At 50.1% G+C, this 25578-nt stretch overlaps 1 protein-coding gene across 2 annotated transcripts; it reads right to left on the minus strand.

Annotated features, from left to right (window-relative positions):
* Positions 1-2655: 2655 nt before the first annotated feature.
* Positions 2656-18471, minus strand: AMZ1 (archaelysin family metallopeptidase 1). 2 transcript variants are annotated; one of them, XM_055709914.1, is made up of 7 exons: positions 18385-18471; positions 10783-11116; positions 9973-10140; positions 8966-9094; positions 8460-8623; positions 6958-7134; positions 2656-3297 (listed from the first exon to the last, which is right to left on the minus strand). In XM_055709914.1, exons 2-7 carry the CDS (start codon positions 11084-11086, stop codon positions 2728-2730), a joined length of 1512 nt encoding a protein of 503 aa, XP_055565889.1. In that variant the 5' UTR covers positions 11087-11116; positions 18385-18471; the 3' UTR covers positions 2656-2727. The 2 variants fall into 2 exon arrangements, with proteins under 2 accessions (XP_055565889.1, XP_055565890.1); XM_055709915.1 differs by lacking the exons at positions 2656-3297; positions 8460-8623; positions 18385-18471 and having other exon boundaries at positions 6746-7134; positions 10783-11355.
* Between the last annotated feature and the right edge of the window lie 7107 nt (positions 18472-25578).

Here is a 25578-nt window from a genome sequence, read left to right on the forward strand (position 1 = left end):
CTGCTGAGTTGCAAGTAACTTCTGGGGGGTGCATTTATATATAGAGTACCCTACTACTTGCAGATGGTTGATCATGCAGCTTGACCTTCTAAAATGACTCCCAAGTATCTCATCTGTATTTGTTTCACAGCTTGGCAGCTCATTAGCTGAAAGTTACGCTCCTGTTCCCATACCTTTCCAAGTTACCTCCCTGGAAACCTGCTGCTTAAAATGCAGGAAATCTTATTTAGGGGTTTACCTGCAATTTGGTTTACTCCTAATGCCCATCAGCTGTTTTCTGCCCCTCTACAACTCTGATACATGCAGAGAAGAGTAGGAATTGCACCTTTGTGCTTTAGTCCTGGTTATCACCTTAATTTTCTGTGTAACCTTGGCCAGTCACTTTATTCCTCTGTGACGCAGGTTGCCTCCTTACTCCTTAGACTTTGTGATCTTAAGTACTTTCAGACCCTGGGATAAAATGTTGCACTGCGCTGTAATGTACAGCAGTAGTGCTGGAAACCTTTGCTGAGGTGAAGAGTAGCTAGCTCCACGGAAGTGTTCTTGCATGAACAAAAACCTGTGGGGTAATAGTGCATGGATCTTCTCTCCTCCAGCTGCTCAAGAACTTTAAAAGTGTATTCAGCTACTTTCTGCCTTTCACTGCAAAGTTGCATATTGCCTGTGGACCCTGCTGAGCTGCCTATGCGAGTAGGTGAAGCTGCGAGTTACCGTGCTCATTTACTTCTTACTTGGAGCACTTCTGGACAAGCTGAGCTGGTAAGTGGTGGTTCTGTCAGTGATGCTGTCAAAAATGCCCATTATTGGTAAGCAACAGCTCTCCGGCAGAAATTCATGCTTTCACAACAGAGCGTACGTGAGTCAAGCATCACATAGGGAGGTTCCCCATCGCTGACTTCTGCCAGAAGTTGAGTGTGTTTCTGTGCCACCCCTTTTCTCTGTTGTCTTTGGATTTGTTGTGATAGAAGGCTGCCCATTTCCCTTAGGCAGTATTGTCATCCAGAGTTTATGGCCCCTTTCTGGAAAGTTCCTAAAGTTCAGCATAATTGTTCAGTACAGAAGCAAGAGCGAACAAGGCTGGACAACATGTAATCTCTTGCTTAAAATAGTAAATCTGTTAAGGCAACAACAGAGCAAGTATGGGGCAGTACATGGATTTGTAATTCAAGCAGGATTAGTTTGGAAAATTTCTGCTGCTGGGAAGAATGTCTTGGATGAGAACCCCACCGCCTTTGAGGCTGCCAGGAGAGGGCGGCAGCAGCGGCTCCGCCGCACAGCGCCTGCGCCCAGGCCAGGCGCGCAGCCTGGAAAAAATGTTTCCAGGAATTGCCGTCATCAGTCCCGAAGCCAGAACTCCCTTTTTCTCCCCTTATGAATCATGCGGATGTGAAGTCAGTTGTGTTTCTCAAATCCAGTTGAATTTACTACGAGATCATCTGTTCTGCTCACCTGCACGTGTAAATCTCAAGCTTTTCTCAAACGTCTTCCCCTGATCTTCTCCCTTCCCGCCCCAAAAATGCATTGCAGGGTTACTGCGTGGTTAGATCCTCTCTCCTCCCAGCTGAACTGGACCCAGTCCTGCCTGCTGATATTTTTGGATGGGAGAAAACCAAAGCACGGCCACGTAGCTGTGAGCCACCGAGTGCGTTATCAGTGCTGAGGTCTGAGTGAACTGGGGATGGAGAGAGCCTTCCCCCAGCCTGCTGCTCTTACAGAGCTCAAACCCATTGCCCTCTTGAGCTCCGGCTATAAATAGCCAGAGAGGAACAGCATGCCCCAGCACTGGGGAGACGGGCTCTGCAGCTCCTGGAGCCAGCACGGCACCGGTTCCTGGTGAGTGGGTGGCTTAGGGAACAGAGAAGAGGGAGAGGACCAGGGTTTTAAGTTCTCAAGGCAGAAAGAGAATAATGCATGTGTAATTCCCCCCTTTCAGTTAATAGTCAATGAGTGTGTGAATGTTTTCAAAGGGTTTTCTCTCCTGTGCCAGTCTACAGAGGATGTGAGATGTTACAGCTCGTGGCTCCAAGCCTGGCTTTGAACTGAAGCACCTCAGGAGATCCCCTCGAGTGTCCGCCAAAAGACAGTCATCACGCTAACGCTGTTCTTTATGGCAGAGGAGCTGCCAGGGATCTTTCTGCTTTACTCGCTGACTCTGTGCCTGCTGTCTCCCCCACTACTCCTAGTGTGTCTGTCAGCCTCAGTTGCCCTCCTGCCCTCAGCAGAACCTCCAGCTGATGGGGCAGCCACCAGAATGGAGATGAACATTTGGTATGGGGGGAGAGGAGAGGGAAGAGTATCATCTGTGCTTCAGGCTGAAATGCTGAGCAGCGGGGAGCTCTGCGCAGGGGAGAGCTGCCCTGGTTTAATGTACATCTGTGCATTCAGATGACCCAAGCTTCTATGTGAACATATTTAGCTTCTCTGTGAACGTGTCTAGTGTTTAGCAGGGACCTCTTCCCAGCTGACTTTAGACCGAATGAACTGTGGCAAGAAAATACAAGCGCCTACATAGGACTTGGTGTGGGTTTGGAGTAGCACTGCCTTTTAGACCAGCACAGGAAAAAGCCTCAGAGAAGAACTGATCACATCAAAAATAATCTAGCAATCTCAGAAAAAGAAACACCTTTTATTCCTGTGGGCAGTTGTGGTGAGAAAGGTCAGAAGCAGAGCAGTAATGTAACCAAAGCTATGGGAGCAAAGCTGGCCCAACCCAAGGCAGACCCCAGCCTAGTTTTCCTCCCACCGCCAGCGATGAGGGGATGATTCCCCTTTGGACAGTTTTCTGGAACTCAGTTTCCTCCGCAAGGAGGAAAATTTGTCTCCGAGAACTTTCCGTAGCCCGGTGTTGTCCCTAGCGAAGGGTAGGGCCTTCCTCATAGCGGGCAGTTGTCCTGTAAACATTTCCCACTTAGCCAGGGCATCCACGGTCTGGTCTACTTGAGCCAGCTCCTCCTCGGAGACGTTCCTCTCTAGGGCAGCGATGCACATCTCCAGCCACAGCTCGTAATCTTTAATGGCATCTGTGCACTTGGGGGGCCCGGTGAGCTGGGGCTGTCTGTGCGCCTCGGCCGGCAAACACAAGCGCTCGTCCTGTTCCAGCTCCTGGCCGAGGGACAGGGCCTGGCTGCAAGCGTCTGGCGTCAGCGGCTCGGACAAGGAGGTCACCGCCTCAGAGTCGTTCTCGCAGCACATCCCAGAGTCTGAGCTGAAGGGAAGGATGTCCTCCGAGGTGGACAGGTCTGCTGACTCCTGTCTTGGCCATGTGGACAACACCGTCTGTGTCCAAGCATAGAGCTTCTGCGATGAGAGGCAAAAAAGGTTTGTTTTAGAGAGTGAGAGAAAGCAGGTACACCTTTCCCAATGTTTGTCTTGGGTGCCTCAGCTACAGATGCTATGGTCCTCTCTCCAGCATATGGATTCAGACAGCTCATGGCTACCTTGTGGAGCAGGGGCTTTCTCTTGTCCTGTGTTTTTGGAGTCTGTGTCTGTGGCAGAGCTGCCTGCAGTCATATGTGGGCTGTATCTGCCCTGTTCTTGAGGATGGCAGGAGAAAACAGCACAAACCCTCTCCCTGCTGTGTGGGTGTGATCTCCATGAGAGCCAAACTAGTGCCTCTCTGGAGGAAGCTGTGTCATTGTAAAGGCTCCTGAGATAGCAGTGAAGAATTTTGTTTCATAGTGGTGTTAACTCCTGGGGTAACGTGCATTTTATTCCTAAGAATAGCTCTTACCCTCTCGAGATGAAATGCACAAGTGGGAAGGCTGGGCTCCAGGAAAGAATTCATGAAAGGAAAATGTCTGAGACAATTTCCTTTTTAAATATTAAGTGCTACCATGTAACAGATTGCTTCTGGCACATTTATTCCTTATGCTTTGGGGAATGAATCGCAATGCTCCAGTCATCCCTGGATAAAAGGTGATCTCCTTGTCTGCCTTGTTGGCACGTGTTGGGGGGGTGTCTGGGGGGGGGGGTGTTTGGTGTGTTTTTCAGCTTTTTCACACCCTTGTGGCCTATTTCTTTCTTTTTACTTTTTGCAGCTCCTAGCTGATACCTTTGCAAAGCCCTGCGGTTGCTTTAGGAAACGGCAGTGACAGAGCATGAACCTGCGATGTGGCTGCGCTGGGTCCGTGCGTGGGGTGAGCTGTGCCTTGGAGCAGCGGGCACGTCTCCAGCCCCACGGCCCCACCAAGCTCCATTCTGCCGCTGCTCCTTCCCCCTTCCCTCCCCTACTGCTCTCTCTTCAGGCAAGTGACAGAAAGGATAAAGAGCTCAAATTGAGTGGGTGGGAGAAATCGGCCCTGCTTCTCATTTCAGTCTGCTCGTGAAGCCTCAGGGAAGAATTTCATACAAGAATAAAATGGACTCTTTCAGCTAAGTTAATCCACCCTGCCCCCTTCCTCTGAGGCAAGAAAAAATGTAAAGGGACAATTTTTTCCTGCCTCATCCCACCTCCAGTAGCCCTCCCCTCCCTGTTTAAAAAACAAAGGCGGCACCAGAAGCTGCAATAGGAGCTGGGCTAGGGAAGGGGACAGCAAAGCTATTTGAAAGCTGCAACCAGCCCATGATATTATGTCTCTTAAAATTCCCAGGAGCAGTGAAACTGGGAAGGAATCACAACTGCTACTTAACCCAGTTCCCGAGAAGAGAAAAAGCTGTGGAGGTAAGGATGTGCAAACAGTACATTTGGATTAGGTAAGGTGAAAGGAGGGGATGAGCAACTCAAGATCACTACCAAAGCCCCAAGATCTTTCCTGTCTGTCATCCTTTGAGTGGTTTATTGATTTGAATTTGGGAAGGGTTTGCAGGGCTACAGCCTCTTTTTGTGTTCCCCTAATTAACTAGAAATGAATTAATCCCTTCATGGGTTTGGATTACCTGCAGGCAAGAGCATTTGAAGTGGATGCTCAACCCCAGGTAAGTCACTAAGAATGAAACCTGTTGTCTGACCCATCAAAAGGCTCCAGGTTTGGCACTGGAAGTTTTTCAACCCCCTCTGCCGTGGCAGCGCTGTCATCCCCAGCAGCAAGGCAGCCACACTGCGCCCGAGAGCACACGCTGCGATTAACACCATGGTGAGGGTGTAGCTAACCCAGCCTCTCCGAGCAGCTCGAGCACGGTTTTCTTCTGCAATGTGGCCGCTGCACACTGACCCAGGTGCCATGTGCAGAACAGCCTGGGATGCTGCAGAAGCAGCAGGTGGAAATGTTGGCTGTGGTGGGGAAACACCATGAGAATGGGTTTGCTTTCAGTTTTCAAGATGACTCACTCTGGAATAAGCAAATGTGATGAAAAAATAGAGTGTTTCTGACTGCAACTCAGATAAATAAACTGAGGGGCTCTTCCTCCTGTGTAAGGACTGGTTTCCTGTCCCACATGCTCTTCTGCACATCACCGTGTCTCAGGCGCAGACATCAGCAGCGTTACCTGCTCCTGGCGAGGAACAGCTTTATGTCTGGCATTTCCTGTGTTTATGATGAGCGTCTGGGGCCGTTATGTGGCAGGTGGGGATCCAGGCTAGTTTTCCAAAGGGAAATGTGACTTCAGATTTGGGCTTGGCCAGCCACGACCTCTCAAAACATGCTTAACAAGTAACTTTGCTCTCTGACATTGTCTCCAAATGCTTTATGCTCTCTTCTGTCAGGTTCCTTAACTATTTAATTCATCTCTGGCATTTATATTTCCTCTCAGTGCTATAGCAAAGCCTCTTAAAGAGATTATCACAACTCTTTTATACCAGCTTGTACTATATCTAGATGAGCTTTTCCTTGTCAGGGAAGCAGATGTGCTATTTGGCAAGTGTATCCTTTCTTAAGGTTTGTGTTCACTGTCACCAGGGGATGCTAAGCCAATTACAGTATTTGCTGCAGGTGTAAAGGCAAAAATGTTTCTAGAAAAGCTTAATGCTGATGGCAGTTCTCTTCTAGAAAGAAATAGGGGGATGCTAACAGGCTGGGTGTTTAAATAAACCAGATTTTATTCCTCTGGTAGCCTGGGCAATTTTAGCACCTCTTAGAAGCAGGGACCAAACAGCCATGGAGTCAGAGGCAGGTCTAACACTGCCGCAGACACACAGGCAAGCAGCAAAACCACACAAATTTGAGTTCCCCCAAGTCCTTTGCCATGTTTCCGTGTGTCTGATTCCAAGCTGAATGAAACTAGAGGCATCCCCATTCTCATTCTGCACATATCTTGTTACAAATATAACCCACAGACTTTAAAATAGGCAGCTATGGAAAATCCTGTCTCTGAACATGATGTGTGTCAGACAGAAATTATAATCAGGGAAAAGACAGAGTGCCAAGTGAGAACGATGACATTATTTCTGTTCTACCAGCCGTTTGGCTACCAAATCCTGCTTTTTAGACAGCAGAGGTAGAAAACCCTTTCTAGAGCTAAGGGCACCTTAGCACTATTTTTGGTGTTGTCTAAATGTGGTGCTAGCAGTTTTACAGATGGGAGAGAAGAGAAAAAAGATGAGTCTGGGACCCTCCACTTATTAGAGGGTAATAATCTGGGATCTTTTCTCATACTTTTAAACAGAGGAACTGCAGCAAAGTATGCACTTAGTATTTTCTCCCTGTCACTAGCAGCCCCTGAGAGCCAGAAAACTGTGGTGGCACAGATGTGGGAATGGCTGTGCTCGCTGCCGCTCTGGCTTGAAACCTGCCTGCCCTCCCCACTTCATTGTCAGGAGCAGCAAAACGTGGCCGGACTGCTGCGCCATCCCTTGTTGTGAACAGCCAAAAGCCCTAGAGCTGACATGAAGTGCTACGTTAGTCACGGACTGTGTGTACAGCACCCACCCCTGTGAGGTGTAACCTTGCTTTCTCAGCACCTTGCACTGCAAGCATCTGCATTTGACGCGCCCATGTAACAAACGCTGTGGTTTGGAGTGAGCCGCTCTTCTCCCTGCTATGTCCCCCGGCCCCAGGGAGGGCTGGCAGGTCTGTCTCTCACCCTGTAGCGCTCAACGAGTTTGAAGCCCACAACATGCTGCAGTTTCCGAAGGCAGATGGGACATGGCTCCAGAGGCCGCAGCAGGGCTTCGTCCAGGCTCAGCGCGCCCTGCATGATGCACTGCAGCCAGCGGCAGGTCCCCAGCCCCATCAGGTGGCAGATCTCGTGGCAGGTCACCTTTCAGGAAAGCAAGAATCACAGCAGTGCATGGTCATTCCTGCTTCCACTGCCCCCTCTTCTTCCTTCTCTGCTGTTCCAGCTCCCCTGCTCCCCAGCAGTCTATAACTGACTTGTTGCTCAGCCCTGCCAGTGCTCCAGCCCAGGCTTTCCCAAGATGAAAGGAGAACGTGGCTCCCCTCTTCCCAGGTAACCCAATGTCCGCATTTGTATGGTGGTGGAGGAGGAAGCGTGGATGTGTTGTTTAGAAGCAGCTGTGGGAAGACCCTGTAGATAACAAGTCCACAGCAGTAGGGGGTGTGTGTGTGTCTGTGTCTCTGTGTTTTAAGTCCCTCTGGGGTCTGAAAAGAGCAGCACAATCCGTGTGAGAAATCTGTAAGAAGCTATTGGCAATAATAGATCTGTGTCCTACCAGAGCAGACGCTCTTGATATTTGTGCCAAAGCAAAATCCAAGCTGGAGTCAGCTGGCCAAGCGTGACTGCTTTGGGAATTGGCAGCCATGAAAAGACTGAGAATGGAGGATTCCCCCCCCTCCTCCCATTGCCACCTAACATCACCTGAAATTGCTACAGGAAGAGACCTCACACTAGAAAAACCTGAGCAGATACCAGGGGATGCAGGGAGAAATGGCATCAAAGGTGTTGGTGCAGCTGCTCTGCCCAGGCCAGCTTTAGGAGAAACACTGGAAGCAGAGCTGACACGGGGGCACAGGGGAGATCCTGGCACCAGGGAGGACAGCACTCGTGAAGAGGATGTGTTGGAGATGAATGGGGTTTAAGGGCATCTGTATATAATGTACGTGCAAACTCTGAGGTATTTTTCTCATCCATCCATGTAAGCAGGTCTGGCAAGCGATCCTCTGCCCTTACGGATACCAGCGTCTGAGGAAGACACAGTCACCCCTCCCCAGCCATCCATTAGTTAACACACAGCACTGCTAGATGTTCTGATTAACCTCCATATACCCTACCGGCTATCAGATCCTACTGCACATGCATCGCCTGACAAATGAGAGCCTGGGAGCTGGGCAGTCTTTGTCTCAGGGTTGCTCCGTGACGTAAGGTAAGTCCTGTAGCCTCGCTATACAGCTGATGCTACGGTTTGCTCCAGCAGCAAGGGGAGTAAGAGCTGTCTGTGTGGTGCACTGAAATACCAGCTCTTTAGGACTGCTTTAAGTGTGTGGACCTGGCTGTGATTGTCTGCATCTTCTGGGAGCAGAGCCTCATGCCTGTTTCACTGGGCTGAGACACGGATTATGCCTGGGCCTGAAATATTTAACCCTACATGGCAAGAACTACGGGGTGCAGGAGATTGCTGGTCCTACCTTACAGCATTGGACCATCTCTTGGGCGCTGAACGGCAGTGTCCGCTCTCTGCTTTCCTTGCTGACTTCGCACAACCGTTCCTTCTGCGTGAGTGGGTTCAAGCTGCTGCAGCCAGCCTGGGGGAAATCCCCAGAAAATCTGGCAAAGCTGCAGACTCCCACTTCTGTGAAAAGAGGTGCATACAAGTTAGGCATCAGCTCTCTTACAACTGTCTCTCACCTTAGGCAGCATGACAAGAAAGCTGATGTAGCACAGCCCCATCGAGCACACAGGCTGTGATAAGACCCACTTCCCAAAAGGTCTGTAGCACCTCAGTTACCTTTGTCCAGGTCAGGAGCCCTGACTCCCCTAATTTTAAATTGGGAAAACCTAGTTCCTCTCCTCAGGAAGTGAATAAAATGTTAAGGATAAGATTTGGCTATTCCAGTCTCCCAGGGAAGGCTTTTGGGTACAGTGCTGCCTTATTCACATGCTGTGCTAGGAGATCATGGGACACCAACCCTACCTTGTCCTGGCAGGAATTTGCTGAATGTGAAGCTCCAGGTCTCACATGGGTAAAGGTCCAGCAGAGTGAGTCCAAGGACACACAGGGCATCCATGGGCTTGTTGTTCTTCAAGAAATTCAGGACCCCATCTGGACAAATACAAGAGAGATGTTGATTAAAATGAAGCACCCCTGGAAGGCATGCAAGAGACAGAATTGTGGGGAGGAGCATGTAATCCAAGCCACAGGTGGGCAGAGCTGCTGGATTCAGCATCTTGGATGGAGAATCACGGCTGTGTAGCCCGACCGTTCAAATAAGAGTACACACAGACCTGACTTTGGAAGTGGGGCTGAGCACAGAGTTAAAACAAAGCAGAGCTAAGGGCAGAGATGTAGGTGAATTCTGTACTAACCCCTGGAAATAAGCACCTAGAAGTAGAAGAATTCCCCTACAGGCATTTCAGACCTGAGCCAGAGCAGCCGCATAGCTGCAGCCTTGGGTCTGTGCCGAGCACGTGCTGCCTGTGGTACCTGCAAACAGCTTGTCCCAGATGGATGTTCGTGCAGCGTGAGTTTGGCAGCTGACAAACCCATTTCCCTGGGGAGCTGCATGACACTTGAACCCAATTTCCTAACATGAAAGGCCGGCGAGTTCCCCACCTGTGCCAGCCAGCCAGTAATTTACTTTGGCTCTGGACAAGAGATGGGAGAAGGCAGACTACACCAAATAAACAGTGCCTTCCCGCGGAGCTGGGCCGATCGCTTTGCAGAGCTGGACCTAAACTAACAGCACTGAAAAATACAAACAGCAGAGGAAAAGGTGATGAAAGTCACTTTGTTTTTTTATTCCTGTTTCCAGCCTCAGCGCTCTGGGTTTTCCATGGGAACAGGATTTCTCCCTTTTCACTCCCTTCCTCATCCCCTCCCTGCTCAGGCAATGAAGGGCTATTTCAGACGTTTCCGAAGGGAGGGCTCGTGCCCTCCTGCCAAGCTGGTGTCTCTACAGGCTCCCCATCCCAGGTCCTTACCTGCATGAAGCTGCACCCTGTCTGAGTCCCGGCTGTGGCGATAGCAGCAGTGAATGGAAGAGATGGGGATGGAGGGAAGGCACTTCACACGGAGTCCCAGGAAGAAAGACTCAACACAGCTCTGAAGGGAATCCAGCAGCGAGAGCCCAGCAGGCCCATCGATTAAGTCTGAGAAGAGAAGCTCTGTTATCAGTTCCTTAAAGCCAGGGTGAACCCGAAGGTCTGAAGGGGTTCTGTGGGGTTGGCCACAGCAACTGGGGAGGAGGAAGCCTGGTTCATTCTGAAATTAATTGCTTACTCTGGGATGTGGCAGGCATCTCTAAATGGTTATACACAGATATGGAGGAGAGGAGGGGGCTCTTTCTGAGAGCCAGCTCGAGGCATTAGCATGCTGTGTCGTTAGCAGAGCAGTGTGCTAGGAAGGTTGTCTCCTCTTTAAGTCATGCAGAAAGATTAATGTGGGAAAGGGTGGCTGTTTTTAATGAACCGTTTTTAATGAACAGCTCTTGAAATGCTGTTTTAGCCAGCATTGTTTTACATATATTGTTTTATATGTATGCACACATATATTCACAGCAAGCCTCACCCAGGAGCACACATACCATTTACAAGGCAGGTCTACTGATGGTTGTCATCGTGGCTTGTGACTCTAGACTGGGGGCACATCAGAGCCTTTGGTATTACATTTATTTTTGCTACAGCAATTGCATTTTGCAGGTTAGTCATAAGAAGAGCATGTTAATAGCATTCAGCACCACCCACCTCCCTCCTGCATCTTTCCAGGTGGCTCAGTGAAGATGCCCACATTACCTATAGGTTGCAGGTAAATATGCTTCCGATAGAAGTTCTGCTTCCTCCTTAGCATGGCGTGATAGAATGTCTCAAAGTCCTCAGGGGCATCGGGGTGGCTGAGGAGCCAGTCAAAAGCTGTCCGGATGAGCAGTGTGCAGAAGAGCGTTCTCTGCGGGTTGTAGGCTTCCGAGAGGAACAGCTTCTCCGCCCTGGAGAAAGCTTTGGCATAGAGCTCCTGCAGGGCTGGGTTGGTGGAGATCAGCGCGTCCTTCAGAGCCCGGGGCCCGAAGCTGAATTCCTGAGCGTGTTTGCACTGCAGCATCGTGGAGGGACCCGCCAGCTGTGGCACTGCCTGCAGGAGGGGATACTACGATGGGTGCGTGGCCTCACGAGGGGCCTGGAAACCTTCTCACGCTTTGCTTTCAAAGGAGTTTGCCCCAAGATCCCAGCTGCAAGGTTTGATTGGGAGCTTATAAATGCTGTACGTAGTGCTGGTCAGGAGCCCTATGCATTTACGCGAGAGTAGCTGGTATAGGGTGCTCTACGTCTGCACGTATGTCACTGGTTTATGGACAATGTACCAGTAGATGGTGCTCAAGAATGCATAGCCCCATTATTGCTACCAGATGTCTGTATTAAATCAAATAAATAGTGAGATTTTTTTTGTTGTTATTGTTCTACCCTGAAGTCCCAAGAACACAGGAAATACCTCGGTGTGTTGTGCAACTGGCTGCACTGGCCCTCATGATGCTGAAAGGTGGGGTGCGCCTGCTTGCTTGGGCTAAAACACACTCCCTGGGGCTCTTGAAGGCATAGGTCCATGGCAGGAAAGAAGAGGTAGATCTTGGCTTTTATTTATCTATCAGTAGCCTAAACTTCTGACTTCCCTGACACCAGTGAAAGCAGCTGTTCGCTGTTGACAACTTCCTCTTAACAGCTTTTAATCCTCACTCTTAGGTACTGAGCTGGGCCCTCTGCCAGCTCACAGTGCTGTTGTCAGGCTGCAAGATGTGGGAGGGTTCGCCCAGCCTGATCTACAGGTGGGACTTGGTGGGTGACACTGGGGTTTGCTGGTGCTGCCCCTCTAGCAAGATGTGCACGGGCCTGCTGCCATCATGTCACCTCGTGAATAACTTCATGTCAACCATGTTAGCATCAAGAGCGCCAGTAATGATGTGAAGTGGTAAATAAAGAGCAAATGAAATCCTGCAGCAGGAAGAAATTAATTTGGCGCATCCCAGAAATACCCTCTCCAGGGTTCTTTCTCAGGCCAGCGTTTTCCAAAGCTGCATAAGTCAAGCACCTATTTCCCACTGCAGTGTATGCACTTACGGAGGTTCCAGTAGACCTCTTGGGAAAAGGGAGAAAAAAGAGGAAACAAAGTACAACCCCTATGGCTAACCCACATCTGGATTTCCCCAAAGATTCTTTTTTTGTAAGGAGACCATGCCAAGTCAAACTGGGAGCATTTTGAAGCAGTCCTTTGGACAAAGTTGCCTACCACAGGTAAGTGCTCCACCTGTGTACGGCAGAATGACGAATACACGGGTTTATAAAAGCACAGGGTTTCTAGCAATAAGTATGAACTTCTGTTAGGCAAGTTAATGCTAACTTAAAAGAAACCAGACAAGCTTTCAAGCTTTCTGGGTGGATAAATGTATCAGCTGCTGACCATCACCATTCTAACATCATCATTCAATCACAGAAAAAAAAAAAGAAAAAGAAAAAAAAAAAAGAGGTAAAATATTTTGAGGAGGAACTGGTTAAGTCTATAATTTAAGTTTCTCTGCAGCCTGGCTCTGGCAGGTAAGTGCCATTCAGTGGCCCTTGAGGGCAGCAGTATAACAAGAAAATTCAATATTTAAAGAATAGTACCAACATGAGCCAAAAGCTTTCCTCAGTTTACGCAGAGAAGGCTCTGGTAGTTTCACCCTAGGAGGAAGGTGGCAGCCCATTAAATTAACACTGGATTTCTTTACATCCAACCCTTGGGGAGCTGTATGTATGTATAAGCTGGCCTTACAAAAGACTGGGGTTTTCTGAGCTTTTTTGGCACTAAGGGTGTATAGCCTAGGAGAGGGAGCGGGTAAGCAGCTTTATTTTTGCAAGCTCTGTATTGCGCTAGCATTAAAGGCTGACAGCAGATGGCATGGTGGGCTCTGGAGTGGTACAAGGGCCCTCATCCAATGAAAGTTTAGAAATAAAATCTGTGATGCTTTCTCGGCCACCTCTTCTTATTGCCCAAAACATGTCCAGATTGCTTCAGCTGGTTTTTACAGGCAGCAACAAGAGTTCGTGTGAAATTGTTCTGCATTTTGTCACCCACATCTCTACGCTTCTGACTGGATTACAGATTTGGCAGGATGAACCGAGAGTCCAACCCCGCCAGGTCATCAGGCGTTTTGCCTTGGGCTGGGGTGAAGATTTGGGTTTTCCTAGGGCTAACGTTTCACTTGTTCTGCACAAACTGGAAATACAAACATAGTTTTTCTGGTCGCATGCAGAACGTTCACTAGGAAACAATTAGCAATATTAAAATCATGGTCCTGCAGGATGTGGTCCTGCGAGGTACTGACTGCCTGTTGCTCCCAGGGAAATCAAGGAGAGACTTTGCACTTGGTCCAGGCTGAGAGTGAGCTCGTCAAAGAAGGTTTCTGGGAAGCCTGAGCCACTTTCCTTTGTGCTTCCTGGCAATAAATGGAGTGTGGGTCTGGGGGAGGAGGAGCTGGTTAGAAAATGAATGGATTTTTCTCTTCTAAATGGGAAGCAGCACAGAGTGGATGTATGCAACAGCAAATACAATGAGCACACAGTATTTGGGCATGTGTTCCCCCAGGCTCTCGCATGGAATATGGTGTGAACCCAAAGCTATGGGATATACATTGTTTCCCAAGGCTTCCTAAAAAGGGACATTCACCCTGCTCCAGACAGTCCCATCTGTAACCATGGGTGTTTTGTGATGTCCGCTGTGCCCAAGGATGTCCATGATTACCCTTTAGCCGTCTGAAAGCTGAAGCACAGGAATTCACTTGCGACGCCCAGTCTGGAGCGCCGCGTGCCTCCTCCTCCTGGCGGGTCTGGTTTGGCTTCCAACAGAACAGCAGCAGCCCTTTACGCTCCTCAAATCCAACACAATTACTTCTCTTCAACAAGCTTTTCTAAAATACTTGACTGGAGAAAATTCATGCTTCAGAAAAATTTTATGAACAGCTCTAGCAGTTTAAAAAAGAGGCCGTTTTACAACATTAACTATCATAGATGTTATTTGTGTTTGATCTACTCTACGAATATAGAGTTTCATTAACTGAAGTAGTGCAAAAGGGCTTTGTAATTTTTGGCTTTTGTGTTGAGGGTGCCTTGTGTAACTCCCTGATGCAGTGCTCCATGGGGCAATGGCACTTGAGCGTTGATATCTTTTTTTCCCTTGGTTTTTAAGATGCTGAGGTGGTAGGGAAGTGGAAGCACCAATGCATCCTTCTGCCCTTCAGGTATATAGGAAGGAGACGACATGTCTTTAAAGTAAAAAGTGGTTAATTTGGCCTCTTGTTTAATGACAAGCCATAGGACTTGACTAGCAGGTCCTGAGGAGGAGAAAGTAAATATTTTTATTTAAAAGGCCAATAACCTGTTGTTTCACCTGAGGAAATGCTTTAAGGAAAATAATAATGTAAAGATCTGCTGCAGCTGGACACACTCACCACATCCACTCATGTGTCATTCTCTACTTTTACCATTAGAAAAAACCATCCTATTCCTAAACTGCATTTTGTCATTCCACCTTGCAGCCATCTGCTAACCTTGTAATTCTTCCAAACCCAGGACGACCCGTATTGGATCATATGAAGGAGCGATACCCATCCGTGAAGCGTGAAACATGAGCTTGTGCCCTCCTGACGCCTGCAGGGTCCCTAACAGGGGGCCAGCCTGCGCGGGGAATCCTAATCCAGTTTATGGAGGCTTCCCTCTCATTTCTCTTATTCATATCTTTCATATTATCCATCACCACATCCGTGCAGTGCAATGGAGACACCCATAGCCCAAAGGTTTTGGCACTTGGCCCCTTGTCCATGGCTGGGACAGCCTTTTCCAGCAGTGGGGTTGTAGGAACCCAGCTGTGGCTTCTCTGCTTGTGGCGTGTGATGTGAGGCAGGAGCTCCGAGGACAACACGGGCCATAACTCTGGCTTTTGGTAACATACAAAGGTTTCAGATCAGACTGGACATATTACACAAATCTTTTTACTATGGAATTTGATGCATTTTTTTTCTCATGGTGGGTGTTTTCACCAGAAATGCCCCCAAAACCCAGTCTCAGCACATGAAAGTTGAGCAGTCAGTATATTCCCTTTCTCACAGTAACCTGTAAATGTGCTTTATATGCAATTGAGGTTACTCATAAATTATTCTCTTTGCAAATCAGGCACCTATAAATTATTCTCTGTAATTGAAAATTACCTATGAATTATTCTTTTTGTAATTTTCAGATATGTCATTTATTCTTTATTATATTGACATTGCTTTCTTGGATAGATATGTCTGGGGCTGACAGTAACAGTGTCATTCTCAAAAGCCAAGGCAGTAGGTATCACACAGTGCAAGTTCATTTGGGATATTTCAACAAGATAGAAATGGGCTTGTGTGCAGAAAATCCATGTTGTACAGGTCCAAAGAAAGGCACTCACTACATAATGGATTTGTTTGGTATTATATGGAATTTGGCCCTTGCGTTGAACAGATTGTATTTATATATATATATTAAGCTGGTTATTCTAAAGTTGTTTATTTTATAAGTCAACTTGTAAGTAATTTCTAACTCTGACTCTCTCAAAGCATACACGCACTGCAGGCTGCAGATGCACAGGAGGAGACTCATTCTGTTTCCTTCCCCCCTCAGCCCTTGTGCAGTATTTAGAGGCAGAGTCACTTAACTGGGCTCTTTGGATGTCAGAGGGACATTAGCAGAGTCTCTTAAAAGTGATTAATTGCCCAAGTTAGGTGCTGTACCGTAAACAAGCAGCGATAGTGCAGAAAATTCATATCCAGTCAACAGACATGAAGAGCCCAGAGCAAACATAACAAGCGTTAACTAATTATCAACACATGCCCTAGTTGCTTAATAGCTCTTTTCCTGAGATTTGCAGTTGGTGCCTGCTCCTGCTACTCTAGGAGCAGTCTCTCCTTGCCAGTATCACGCAGATGACAGCCCGAAAGCAATTTTCTCAATTTATTCGTTGACATGTATAGAAAGAGATTTTTCCTGACTGAGAAGCTGAACTCCCAGTGGGTAAAAAAGTCCAGTGGGATGGGACAGAGGGAGGACACAGAAGTGTGAGGGCATTTAATTCTGGTCCAAAGAAAATTCTCACTAGTGCAGCTCCTTCCTCGAGGACCCCAACACAGCCCCCTGCACAGAGCCAGGCTTTGCCTGCTGGAGAAGCCCAGCTGCTGGGCTCAGAGCAAACCTCTTTCGCCAGGGTCAGACCTGAAATGTGGCAACGCTCAGGGGCTGGGGGGGCACTTCAAGATGCTCTGCGCTTCTCAGAATCGATCTCTTCTGCTCACAGAGAAAATACACCCTGGCCCTGATCATCCCCATGCTTGGACCCACAAGGAGCCATAGCATCTTCTGTTCACTGTGCATTAAATGGCCACAAAACAGAGTCAGACCTGTGTCTGTGCCAGACTATAAAGTTAGATAAAACCTTTTGGCCCCGTGCACTGCCAAGTCCCGGTAACAGTTGTGTGTAATGTCTGTAGAACATGTTTGTGACTCAAAACCAGATGGTTTTTGAGGTCCCTCTCAAAAAGAATCATTCCTGGTGCTGTGGAAACCTTCAGGGGTCCACACATGCGCTTACTGGGAGGAGAATCTACCCGTCATGTCGGAATGTTAGTGCCACAAGGCTCAGTCCTGGAAGTTTGCCCTCACACAAATCTTCCTCACTAATTTACTTGGACTGTTGGACAAGTCAGATGTACAACTTGTATGCAGAAAAGTTTGCAGGATTAAAGACTAGATTTATAAATGTCATTAAATACTTAAGCTGGAGACAGATGCTTCTATCTGTTCTTGTTTAAGTATGTTTAAGTGTTCTTAAGTGTTTAAGAACACCTACACATCCACTTTCCCCTTAGTTTTGTTTTGCATTAAAGCCTGCTTTCTGCCATATACTTTTCTTCATTTGAATATGTATTAAGGGCATACATTATCCCTAGTTTCAGTCTTCTGTTCTCAGGATGTTATTTATTCTGTGCTCATACATAACACTACCTTTTCCTTAGTGCCGTCTATTTGAGGCTCTCTAAGCGTCATACAAACATTCATGAGCTCCTCTGTGCTACGCTCCAGGAAGTAAGCTGACAGTATATGATATATGCTTTTCCCCTCCTCTCCCATTTATGCATCATTTTCAGTGTTTTCTGTGTTCAGTTTAGTCTGGTTAAAGTCTCTGCGGTGCTTCCCCCGTGCATATGTGTGGCGATCGGCTGGCTGCGTTCTTCTTCCCTTACTCTGACACGAAACAAACCTCTACAATCTACTAGCCGGTTGCTGCGCATTTAGTAGCCAAAGACCCAAAAGGACGGAGCAACACCCACCAGGGCTGTACAACAAACCCCACACTGCAGAGATACCCGTGCTCTCCTCATTCACAGCTCCGGGCACTTTGCTCTTTATCGTAGTTGTCTAGACAGGCTAAATGGTTTCTGCGAGACAAGCCCAGCATTCGCCAGGAAAGAAGCTGCGTTTTCCATACAGATGAACCCCCGAACAGGTATGGCTGTGGTAGGTACTCCCTGGAGCACAGAAGTGGTTCATCAGGCGGTGTAAATGCCCTGTTATGCTGTGCCTCCTCCCAAGGCATCAAGTGCTTGTTAGGTGGTACTGCCAGGTGGGGATGTTTATGTGCATTTTATAGCCGAGGAGGAGGGGGTCGGGGGTCCAGGGTAGTGCTGTGGCCACAAAGGCAGCATGGCTCGGGGGGGACAGCAACAGACCCCAACCCCAAGATCCTTCAGTGGCCAAGCGGTGCCCTGGCCACCAGCCAGCTGTGCCAGCCCGGAGGGTTGCTGGGGGAGAGGCATGTTCTGGAAACGCTGCAGGAACGGGTCCCGCGCCTGGGACACCCGGGCCCCCCGGGCCCGCTGGTTTGGAGAAGGGGCAGATGCTGCTGCCCCCCGCGGCGGGTGGCTGCTGCGTGGGGAAGGACCACGGCCCCCAGCACCCCGGCACGGCGCATCGGGCACGGCGCCGGCACCCCAGACCCCCGGGAGGCTGCACCAGGGAGGGACCCGGCACTCCAGGAGAGCGGTCCGAGCGCGGCCCCCCGCCCCCCGCCGGGGGATGCCCCGGGCTCGGACCCCCGCCCCCGGCGACGGTGCAGCCCTACGCGTGACCCGCCACCCGCCGGGGGAGGACGCCCCGAGCGCGGCCCCCATCACCCGGGCAGCGCTGCCCATCACCCGCGGAGATGCCCTGAGCCTGCGCTGCCCCGCCGGGGGGGCTCCCGCCGTCCCCCGCCGCCGGCCGCCCCCCTCCCCTCCCCGCCGCGCCGGGCTGTGCCCTCCCGCCGAGGGGGGCGGCCCCGCGCCCCCAGCCCCCGGGGAGCGGGGCAGGACTCACCGCCCGCCGGGCCGGGGCTGCGGAGCCGGGGAGGTGCGGCAGGGCCGGGGCACCCGGCGCGGGGCTGGCGAGGCGGAGCGGAGCCCGGCAGCGGCGGCAGGAGGAGAAGGAGGAGGAGGAGGAGGAGGAGGAAGAAAAAGGGGGAGCAAAGGGGGGGGCTCAGCCCCTCCGACGGGAGCCGCCTCCCGCCGATGCGCGGGGCAACCGCCGGGGGCGCCCTGGGGGGGGCGGGGGCGGCTCCGCAGGCTGGGGGGGGGGGGGGGGAGGTGTCCGGGGAGGGTCGCAGGCTGGTGACAGTGGCAGATCCCGCCCGGCTGGCTGGAGCCTGGGAGAGCGGCGAGAGCCGTCAGACCCGGCGGGGGGCGGCGCGGTGCCGACCGAGCCCGGGGCTGGGCGAGGTGACAGCACCCGGCGGCCACCGGCCCCGTCGTCTCTGCTCGCCACCAGCAATCGCGACGGGTGGGTGCCTGGGGACCACAGCGCTGGTTACATACTGTGATGCCGGCGACCGATGCCATCTCCTCCATGGGAGCCGCGTCTGCATTTGCCTTGATGCTTCATTCATCTCTCCCACATGACCTGGATGCGTCTCTGTGTCCCATGATGTCCTTTAATTTGGGAACATTATCTGCTCTCGGAAAGGTTAATCATGTTAAAGGAGTGCATCTCCGTTTCTCATCTCTTCATTCATTCCAGCTTTCGTGTTTTGATCCCTTCAGTGCTTTGATCCCTCAGTTCTGCCATCCCTAGATGGAAGGAACCAGGAATACCCTGGCTGGGACCCAAGCATGTCCCTAAGTGACATAAACTGAAATTAGGAAAAAATATATAGTTTACAGCCTCAGGAGCTGTAGTGGTCCTGGCAGCCCCCGTGCTGTCCCCACACCCAGCACAGCCGAGTGCCTTGCAAGGGCCAGCAGAAATGTCCTGCCGGAGCCAAGGTGGCCACAGATGCCCACCTGCAGTGGGGTCAGTGAGCACCAGGACAAGACCCTCGCTGTGTGCCGCAGCCTGCCGCCCCCAAGACCTGCATCACTCTTAAGGCACTGACAGCATCGCTGGGGAAAAATTGCCCTAATTTGCTGCTGTCATCGTCGGGCCAAGAGGTGAAGCAGCAGCTTATCCCAGAAGCATCGGCTGCTCGTGAAGCCCCTTTGTGGGAAACTTTCCTGAGGGTCAGGTGGGGGGAGGGCAAGAGGGAGTCCGAAGCCTTGCAATGGCATCATCCTCCACTTTGGCTGCTACCCCAAGTGCAAGAGATGCCCTCTGTGCAGTTTTAACTGGTTGCTGCTTGTAATTAGAGTTTATTTGCATTAATTAACTTAAATTAGCTATTTGCAAGTTGCTCATAGTACACCATCAACATGTTCAGAACCACACAAGCCTCAGAGAGCTGGCTCCTGCCTGGAGGAAGCCTTGAGCTAAAACCAGACAAAAATACTGTCCCAATACAGCGTGATCCAAAATGCTTTTTTTTTTCCTAAGAAACCTATTGCACTTAAACTTAATAATTAATATTTGGCTTAGTGGCCAGACCACTGACTGACCAGCAAGGTAAAGAGGACTGGTGTTGCTATTAAATGCACTCATAATGATGCATTTATCGATGCGTTTATCCTGGGCATACCCAGGAGGAGCTGGGCAGGAGGTTACAGTGAGGGTGATGGAGACCAGGGGCAGAGCCAGTGATGAGGAAACACGCACACAGTCACTCTTTGACTTTTTAGGAGGCTAGTGGTTTTATGAAGAGACGATCAGTACGATGGGAGGGGAAAAGGGAGAAGGAGGTGGTCAAAAATAGGGTGAGAAGACAGCCAGGAGTTGGAGAGGGCAGATGTGAGTGAATCAGAGGGGCTAAGGCTGGGGAGGGAGTGGAAGAGCCCCGGGATGGCTGCCCTCCGCTTTAGCTCAGCTGTGATTAAAGCTGGTCACAGCAGAGACGTGGTGCTTGCCACAAGCGGCCTTTATCTGCAGTGAGCAGCAGCAATCATTATGCTGCTTCTGAACTCAATTGGTTATGCCAAGCTGCGTTTCCCAGAGAGGCCACGATCCATTGCCTCCGTGTAGAAGGATGTAAAATAGAGGCGCGTGTCTGGGGTAGGTGACTGCAGGAAACTTCATGGAGCAGCACGTCCTCAGGGGGAAGCAGAACGGAAACATTCCCAAAGTGATGCCTAAGACTGGATTTTAAGCAACTGTGGTTGTTTTAGCTGAAGAAAATTGTATAGCGATACATAAACAGCTCCACAAGGAAACCAGGCAGGTACCCAAGAGCTGTTTAAGCCAGAGAGAAGAGACATGGCCCAAGCCCACAGCTGCAGGTTGAAGCCAGACACATTGAAATGAGGAAATAGGTGTTAACTTTTTAAGAATGAAGTTGATTAGCTGCTAGAACAAATTACTGGGGAGAGGGAAAGTCTTTCCACATGGTAGTGTTTTCTAATCAAAGTAAGATGCCTTTCCCCAGATGGGCTTCAGCCAAGCACGTGTTCCTGGGTTCAGCAGAGCGGGGGTGGGATGCAATGCAGAAGTCTCTGCTCTGAGGAGGTAAGGTGACTGTGTGGTCCCACCTGGCCTTTGGGAAACGAAGACTCTGCTCTTGGTGTAAGTTTCTAAATCCGTCCTGGATAGCTGTGGTGATGCTGTACCGGGCTGTTCCCTTTGAACAGCAAGCTGAGCCAAGGTGGCCAGGGGGTTGCTGAGACCCAGCCTGTCGGGGGTGGGGGGGTTGGTGCAGACCTGTGTTGGGCCTCTCTGTGTTTGTCACTGATGTTTGTTTGCTGATGTGAGGCTGCTGGGTGCCTGGCTGGAGGTAGGTGACCCCCAGGCAGCATCAGTCAGTGTCCCTAGGCTGATGGTGAGTGAGCTCTGTGCTGGCAGCCGGGGCCTCTTTGGTTCTGCTGCTGACCTGCGGTGTGACTGGGGCAAATAATTTTGCTTCTGACTCCCAGTTGCATTTTCCAACTTTGCTTGCCCTTTCAGTTTGACCAGGGTTTTTGCGGGGGCTCGCTCCTGGTGGGGTTATGCTCTGAATATCAGTGCAGTTATTTTTCAGAAAGCAAACTGCTCACTGCAGGTGCAAAATATTCCCCTGTTATTGGAGTTCTGGCTATTCAAATGTCAGGGTGTTATTTCTGCACCTTTGTAAACACGAGGCAGTGTTGTAGAAGGGACCAAGATGCCACTTAATTTGAGTTTGTGCTGCCATCACAAAGCATAAATGCACAGGAGCAAAGTTTCTTAAAGTTTGGGTATTTATAGCAGTCTGGAGAAAGCCCTGTGTGTTGGGCTCTTGTTGTCTCTCTGCTGGTCAGCCACAAAGCACTGACCCCTGTTTGGGCAGCAGTGCAGAGCTACGAGCAGCCACTTTGCTGTTGGTCCTAATGCAGTTACATTAGTCTCATCTTTGGACTGTGCTGTGCAAAAGGAGGGGAATTAGGGAATGCACACACAAAAAAATATAAGGATTTAGTCTCATGATACCACTTCTATGAAAACGAGGTGGCTACAATATTTGCTGGGAGTAACGGGCACAGAAACCAAGAGGTGAGATCTGCGACATATTAATGGCAATGGAAAGGAAGAGGAGAAACAGGACTGACTGGTTTGCAGTGGAGATTGAGAGTTACCCTCTGGGAGTTACTGGGAGGGTGCAGCGTGGGCCTGTCTGGGGACAGGTTTGCTCCCTCTGCAAGCTGAAGATGTGGTGGCATGTTTCAGGTAGGCAGAGGGTCTGAAGAGGAATTATTAAAGGGGATGAGGAATTATTAAAGCAGAATTTCACCTTGAACAGGTGAGTCTGAGGAACCACATCCGACAGGACTGCAGGAGCTTTGTGCTTCCTCACCGAAATCCGTTGTTTTGGCTCTCTGCGTACACAGAGGGTGTGAAAGGGACTAGAAATGCTCCTTGTCTCTTCTACTTGATACCCTAAAAATGCTGCGTATTGTGCTGGTGCCCTGGAAAGGCCCCCCCCCTCGCCCAGCTGCCACCCTGGACGCTGCCCAGGCCACCCCCGCCTGCGTGCCAGGACGTGCCCTGGGATGCTGCCCTGTGCCCTGTCCATCACCCTTCCCCAGAGAGCCCTATGGATGAACCTCCTGGAGGCATCAGTGAACAGCGGTGGGCGGGTGGTGCTCCAATTTCCCCAGGATTCACCCAAGGAAATCCAAGTGAAGCAGCTCAGATCGGCAGCAGTGGACAGCTTCCCTCCCTCAGCTGGAGGCGGTGGGAGAGGAGAGCAGCAGGCACCTTCTGGTAGGTGATGGAGTGGAGACATCAGCATCCCTAAAGCGGTGCTCGTGCTCCATCTGGAAACACACCGGACCAGCCCAATTGCCCCTCTCTGCTGTGTCCTGGCACAGTCCAGGCTGTGTTGGCAGGCTTGGGGAGGAACATTAATGAAAACAAGTGTTCGGCGGGGGTTCCTGTAGTGCCACAGACTTTAAGAAACAAAACGAGCCCAGCCCTTCTTTGGTTAGCAAGCCAGTCTGCTGCCACCAGCTGATGCTGGAGGAAAAGATAAGAGAGGGAGAAAGGGAGCAGCTATGGAGCGAAGATGAAAACACTGGGCAGAACATCTGCGGGGGAATGAAAGGGAGCCATTTATTTGCAAATAAGTTCCTAGATCGTGCTTCCATGTGCGTCCTGGGCCGCTTCTAATACTAGGGGTTTATTCAGAGTGAGACTTTTTACTGGTGTTAAAGGCTTTGGAGAAGAGGCTGTCAGCCCACAGAGCTAGGCAGTAGCTGGTGGTCCAAATCTGTCTCATGCCAGTCTAAGGAAAATTTGTTTTATCCCAAGCTGTGCCCATATGGAGGGTCGTTTTCCCTTTTTACCACTGATTTCATGTTTGAAGTCTCTCTGTAGGAAGTCAGTGTGGATGCTCCATGATTCATTCCCATGAGGAAGCGTGATTTCAGGCCCCCATATGGTCGCAGAGGCAGAAGAGGGGGCAGATATATATTTTTACAGCAAAGAGAATGCAACTTTGGTGTACAAATTTGGCCTGATGTAGAAGATCTGGGCAATGTACAAAGTGTTTCTTAATTTTTTGTTTGTTTTGTTTTCGTGCTCACTTCCTCTTGGCTCCTGATTAGGCTTTAGGAGCAATGAGGCTGCTGCCTGAGCAATCCATCCCAGGATTTAAACCCAGCCTGATATCTGCTCTGTGTGTTCCCTGGGATTCAGCAGGGTCCACCTATTGAGGCCAGCAGAAATAGCATCTCGCTTCCTGGTTTCAGAGGAGGTGTTAAGTAGGACATAGTTAAATTTGGGATTATTAGTAAGAGAAGAAGGACAGCTATTTCTTTTTAAATGCTTTGGTTTGACAATAGATCTTTGGGCAGAGAACTGCAAAGTGCTGCCTTTTGTAGAGGGCTCAAGGATGAGATGTCTGCAGTAAGGGAACTGTCTCTGATGCAATGACTTATTGGGCAGAAGTAGATAGTTGGGAGCGTTTCAAGTTTTGATACGTGTAGCCCTGCCTGGCACCCAGCCCTGCAGCATCTCAGCCCAAGGAGTATCTTGCCGATATCAGTGACCACTATAGGGCTGGGTCACATCCTGCATCCTGGTCTACAGGAATCCGGGGATCAGTGTGTGACAGGGCAGGTGGAAGGGTTCTTCTTGGTGGCATCTGCATTTTAAGGTTTATCAGAGTTTTCCCTAAGACAGAGACACAGAGACATCACGTTTCACATGGGCAATGATCTTCTCGGAGCTGTAGAAAGATGTGCTCCGCACAGCAGAACGGAAGGCTGTGAACGAGAGGCGAAGCCCCGCAATGAGCTGTCTGCATAATTAAAAAGCTGCAGTGAGATGGAATAGGAGATGGAGAGGAGCGATAGTTGGAGGCAAAGAGAAACAGAAGTGCTTTCAAGTATTTCGCTGCAGAGATGACTGGAGAATTTGCCAGGGGCCTGATACTCTCCTTGCGCTGTCCTCACCAGGTGACTGTGCAGCCTGGTGGGCACCGGCGTGACCCAGCAACCTCCAAATGCTGACACAGGTGTGAGCCCTAAACCCAGCTCAGGTGTAAGGCATGGAGAGTCACAGAGCTGCAGAGTTCTAAGTCAGAGCTAATATCTGTGTCTTGTTGGAGTGATGCATGGCTGTGACTTTTTTGACACTTTTTTTGGCTTTTTTTTTTTTTTTTTTTTTTTTTTTTTGCTCATGGGTAGCCTACAGCCTGCGCTGCTCTGGGCTAGGTGATGCTCTGGGCTAGGTGATGCTCTGCTTGCACCCAGTGATTCTGCGAAGGTGGCAAAAGGCCAAGTGCTGTCACTGGAAACCAGCTGCAAATTAATACATGGTGTGTGATTAATGTGCTTTTTAAGTACATTCATGTCCTGTCGCACTGGCTGTGGCTCTTGTGTCACATTTGGTGTTCTCAGAACATTTATTAGCCTTACAGATCCCTTGATTATTGCTTTCTCCTTATAATTAAGCTATGAAACTCAGCATGGCGCAGCTTATGCGGTATTAATTCATGGCTGGCGTATTCTGCCTGTGCCCTAGGATAAGGCTAAACGCTGGCAGCTGGATTGCTGTCGGCACAGTTGCTATTCTGAAATTCTTTAATATGATTAAAAAAATCACATTCTGCCTGCATACAGGCAGCTCAGGGCTCACCGCTGCCACAGACAGTAGCGAGATGGGGTCTGAGTTCCCTGGGAGCAGGATCTGCCCCTAGCAGCGCTGTGAGATGGGGTGTCCTCCTGCCCCCGGCGCTGGCTGATGCTCTCGGTCAGTGCTGTCAGCTCTGCTAACGCATCTCCACGTGCTCCCTATTCGCCCTTCTCAGGGTGTGCCTGTGAAAATGTGAGTCTTGTTAGCCAGTTCTGTTTCACCCCTTTTTCTCCTGGCTTTTCTTCATAAGAGGTTTAAGCTGAATCCGGATTTCCTGCAGCTCCGCATCCACTTTGTGTCGGCAGCAGCTGCGGTGGCGGTTTGAAGGGTTTTCCCATGGCTGGGCGCTCCTGCCCCCGGTACAACAGTTCCACAGTTTGTGTGGCCATGCGGTGAGCTGTGCAGGGAACTAAAATATTGTAACCTGTGGCTGGCTTAGTTTTTTATCCCCCCTCCCCGTTCCCTTCTTGGGAATTAGTTGTAGGAGTGTGCTGAAGGAATGGGAGCTCAGTGCTACTGGGAGGGAAGTCACTGGAGTGCCCCAGCGGCTGCTGGCCCAGGGGT

The sequence above is a fragment of the Falco cherrug genome, chromosome 4, assembly GCF_023634085.1.
Source record: "Falco cherrug isolate bFalChe1 chromosome 4, bFalChe1.pri, whole genome shotgun sequence".
Lineage (NCBI taxonomy): Eukaryota > Metazoa > Chordata > Aves > Falconiformes > Falconidae > Falco > Falco cherrug.

Bases quoted from the DNA above. Each gene is read 5' to 3' on its own strand.
- AMZ1 (XM_055709914.1), bottom strand. From the start codon at position 11,086: ATGCTGCAGTGCAAACACGCTCAGGAATTCAGCTTCGGGCCCCGGGCT. The intron at 10,141-10,782 runs GTAATGTGGGCA...TTCTCTTCTCAG, and splicing joins TATTTACCTGCAACCTATAG to ACTTAATCGATGGGCCTGCT. The intron at 3,298-6,957 runs GTGAGAGACAGA...CTCTCATCGCAG, and splicing joins AACTCGTTGAGCGCTACAGG to AAGCTCTATGCTTGGACACA.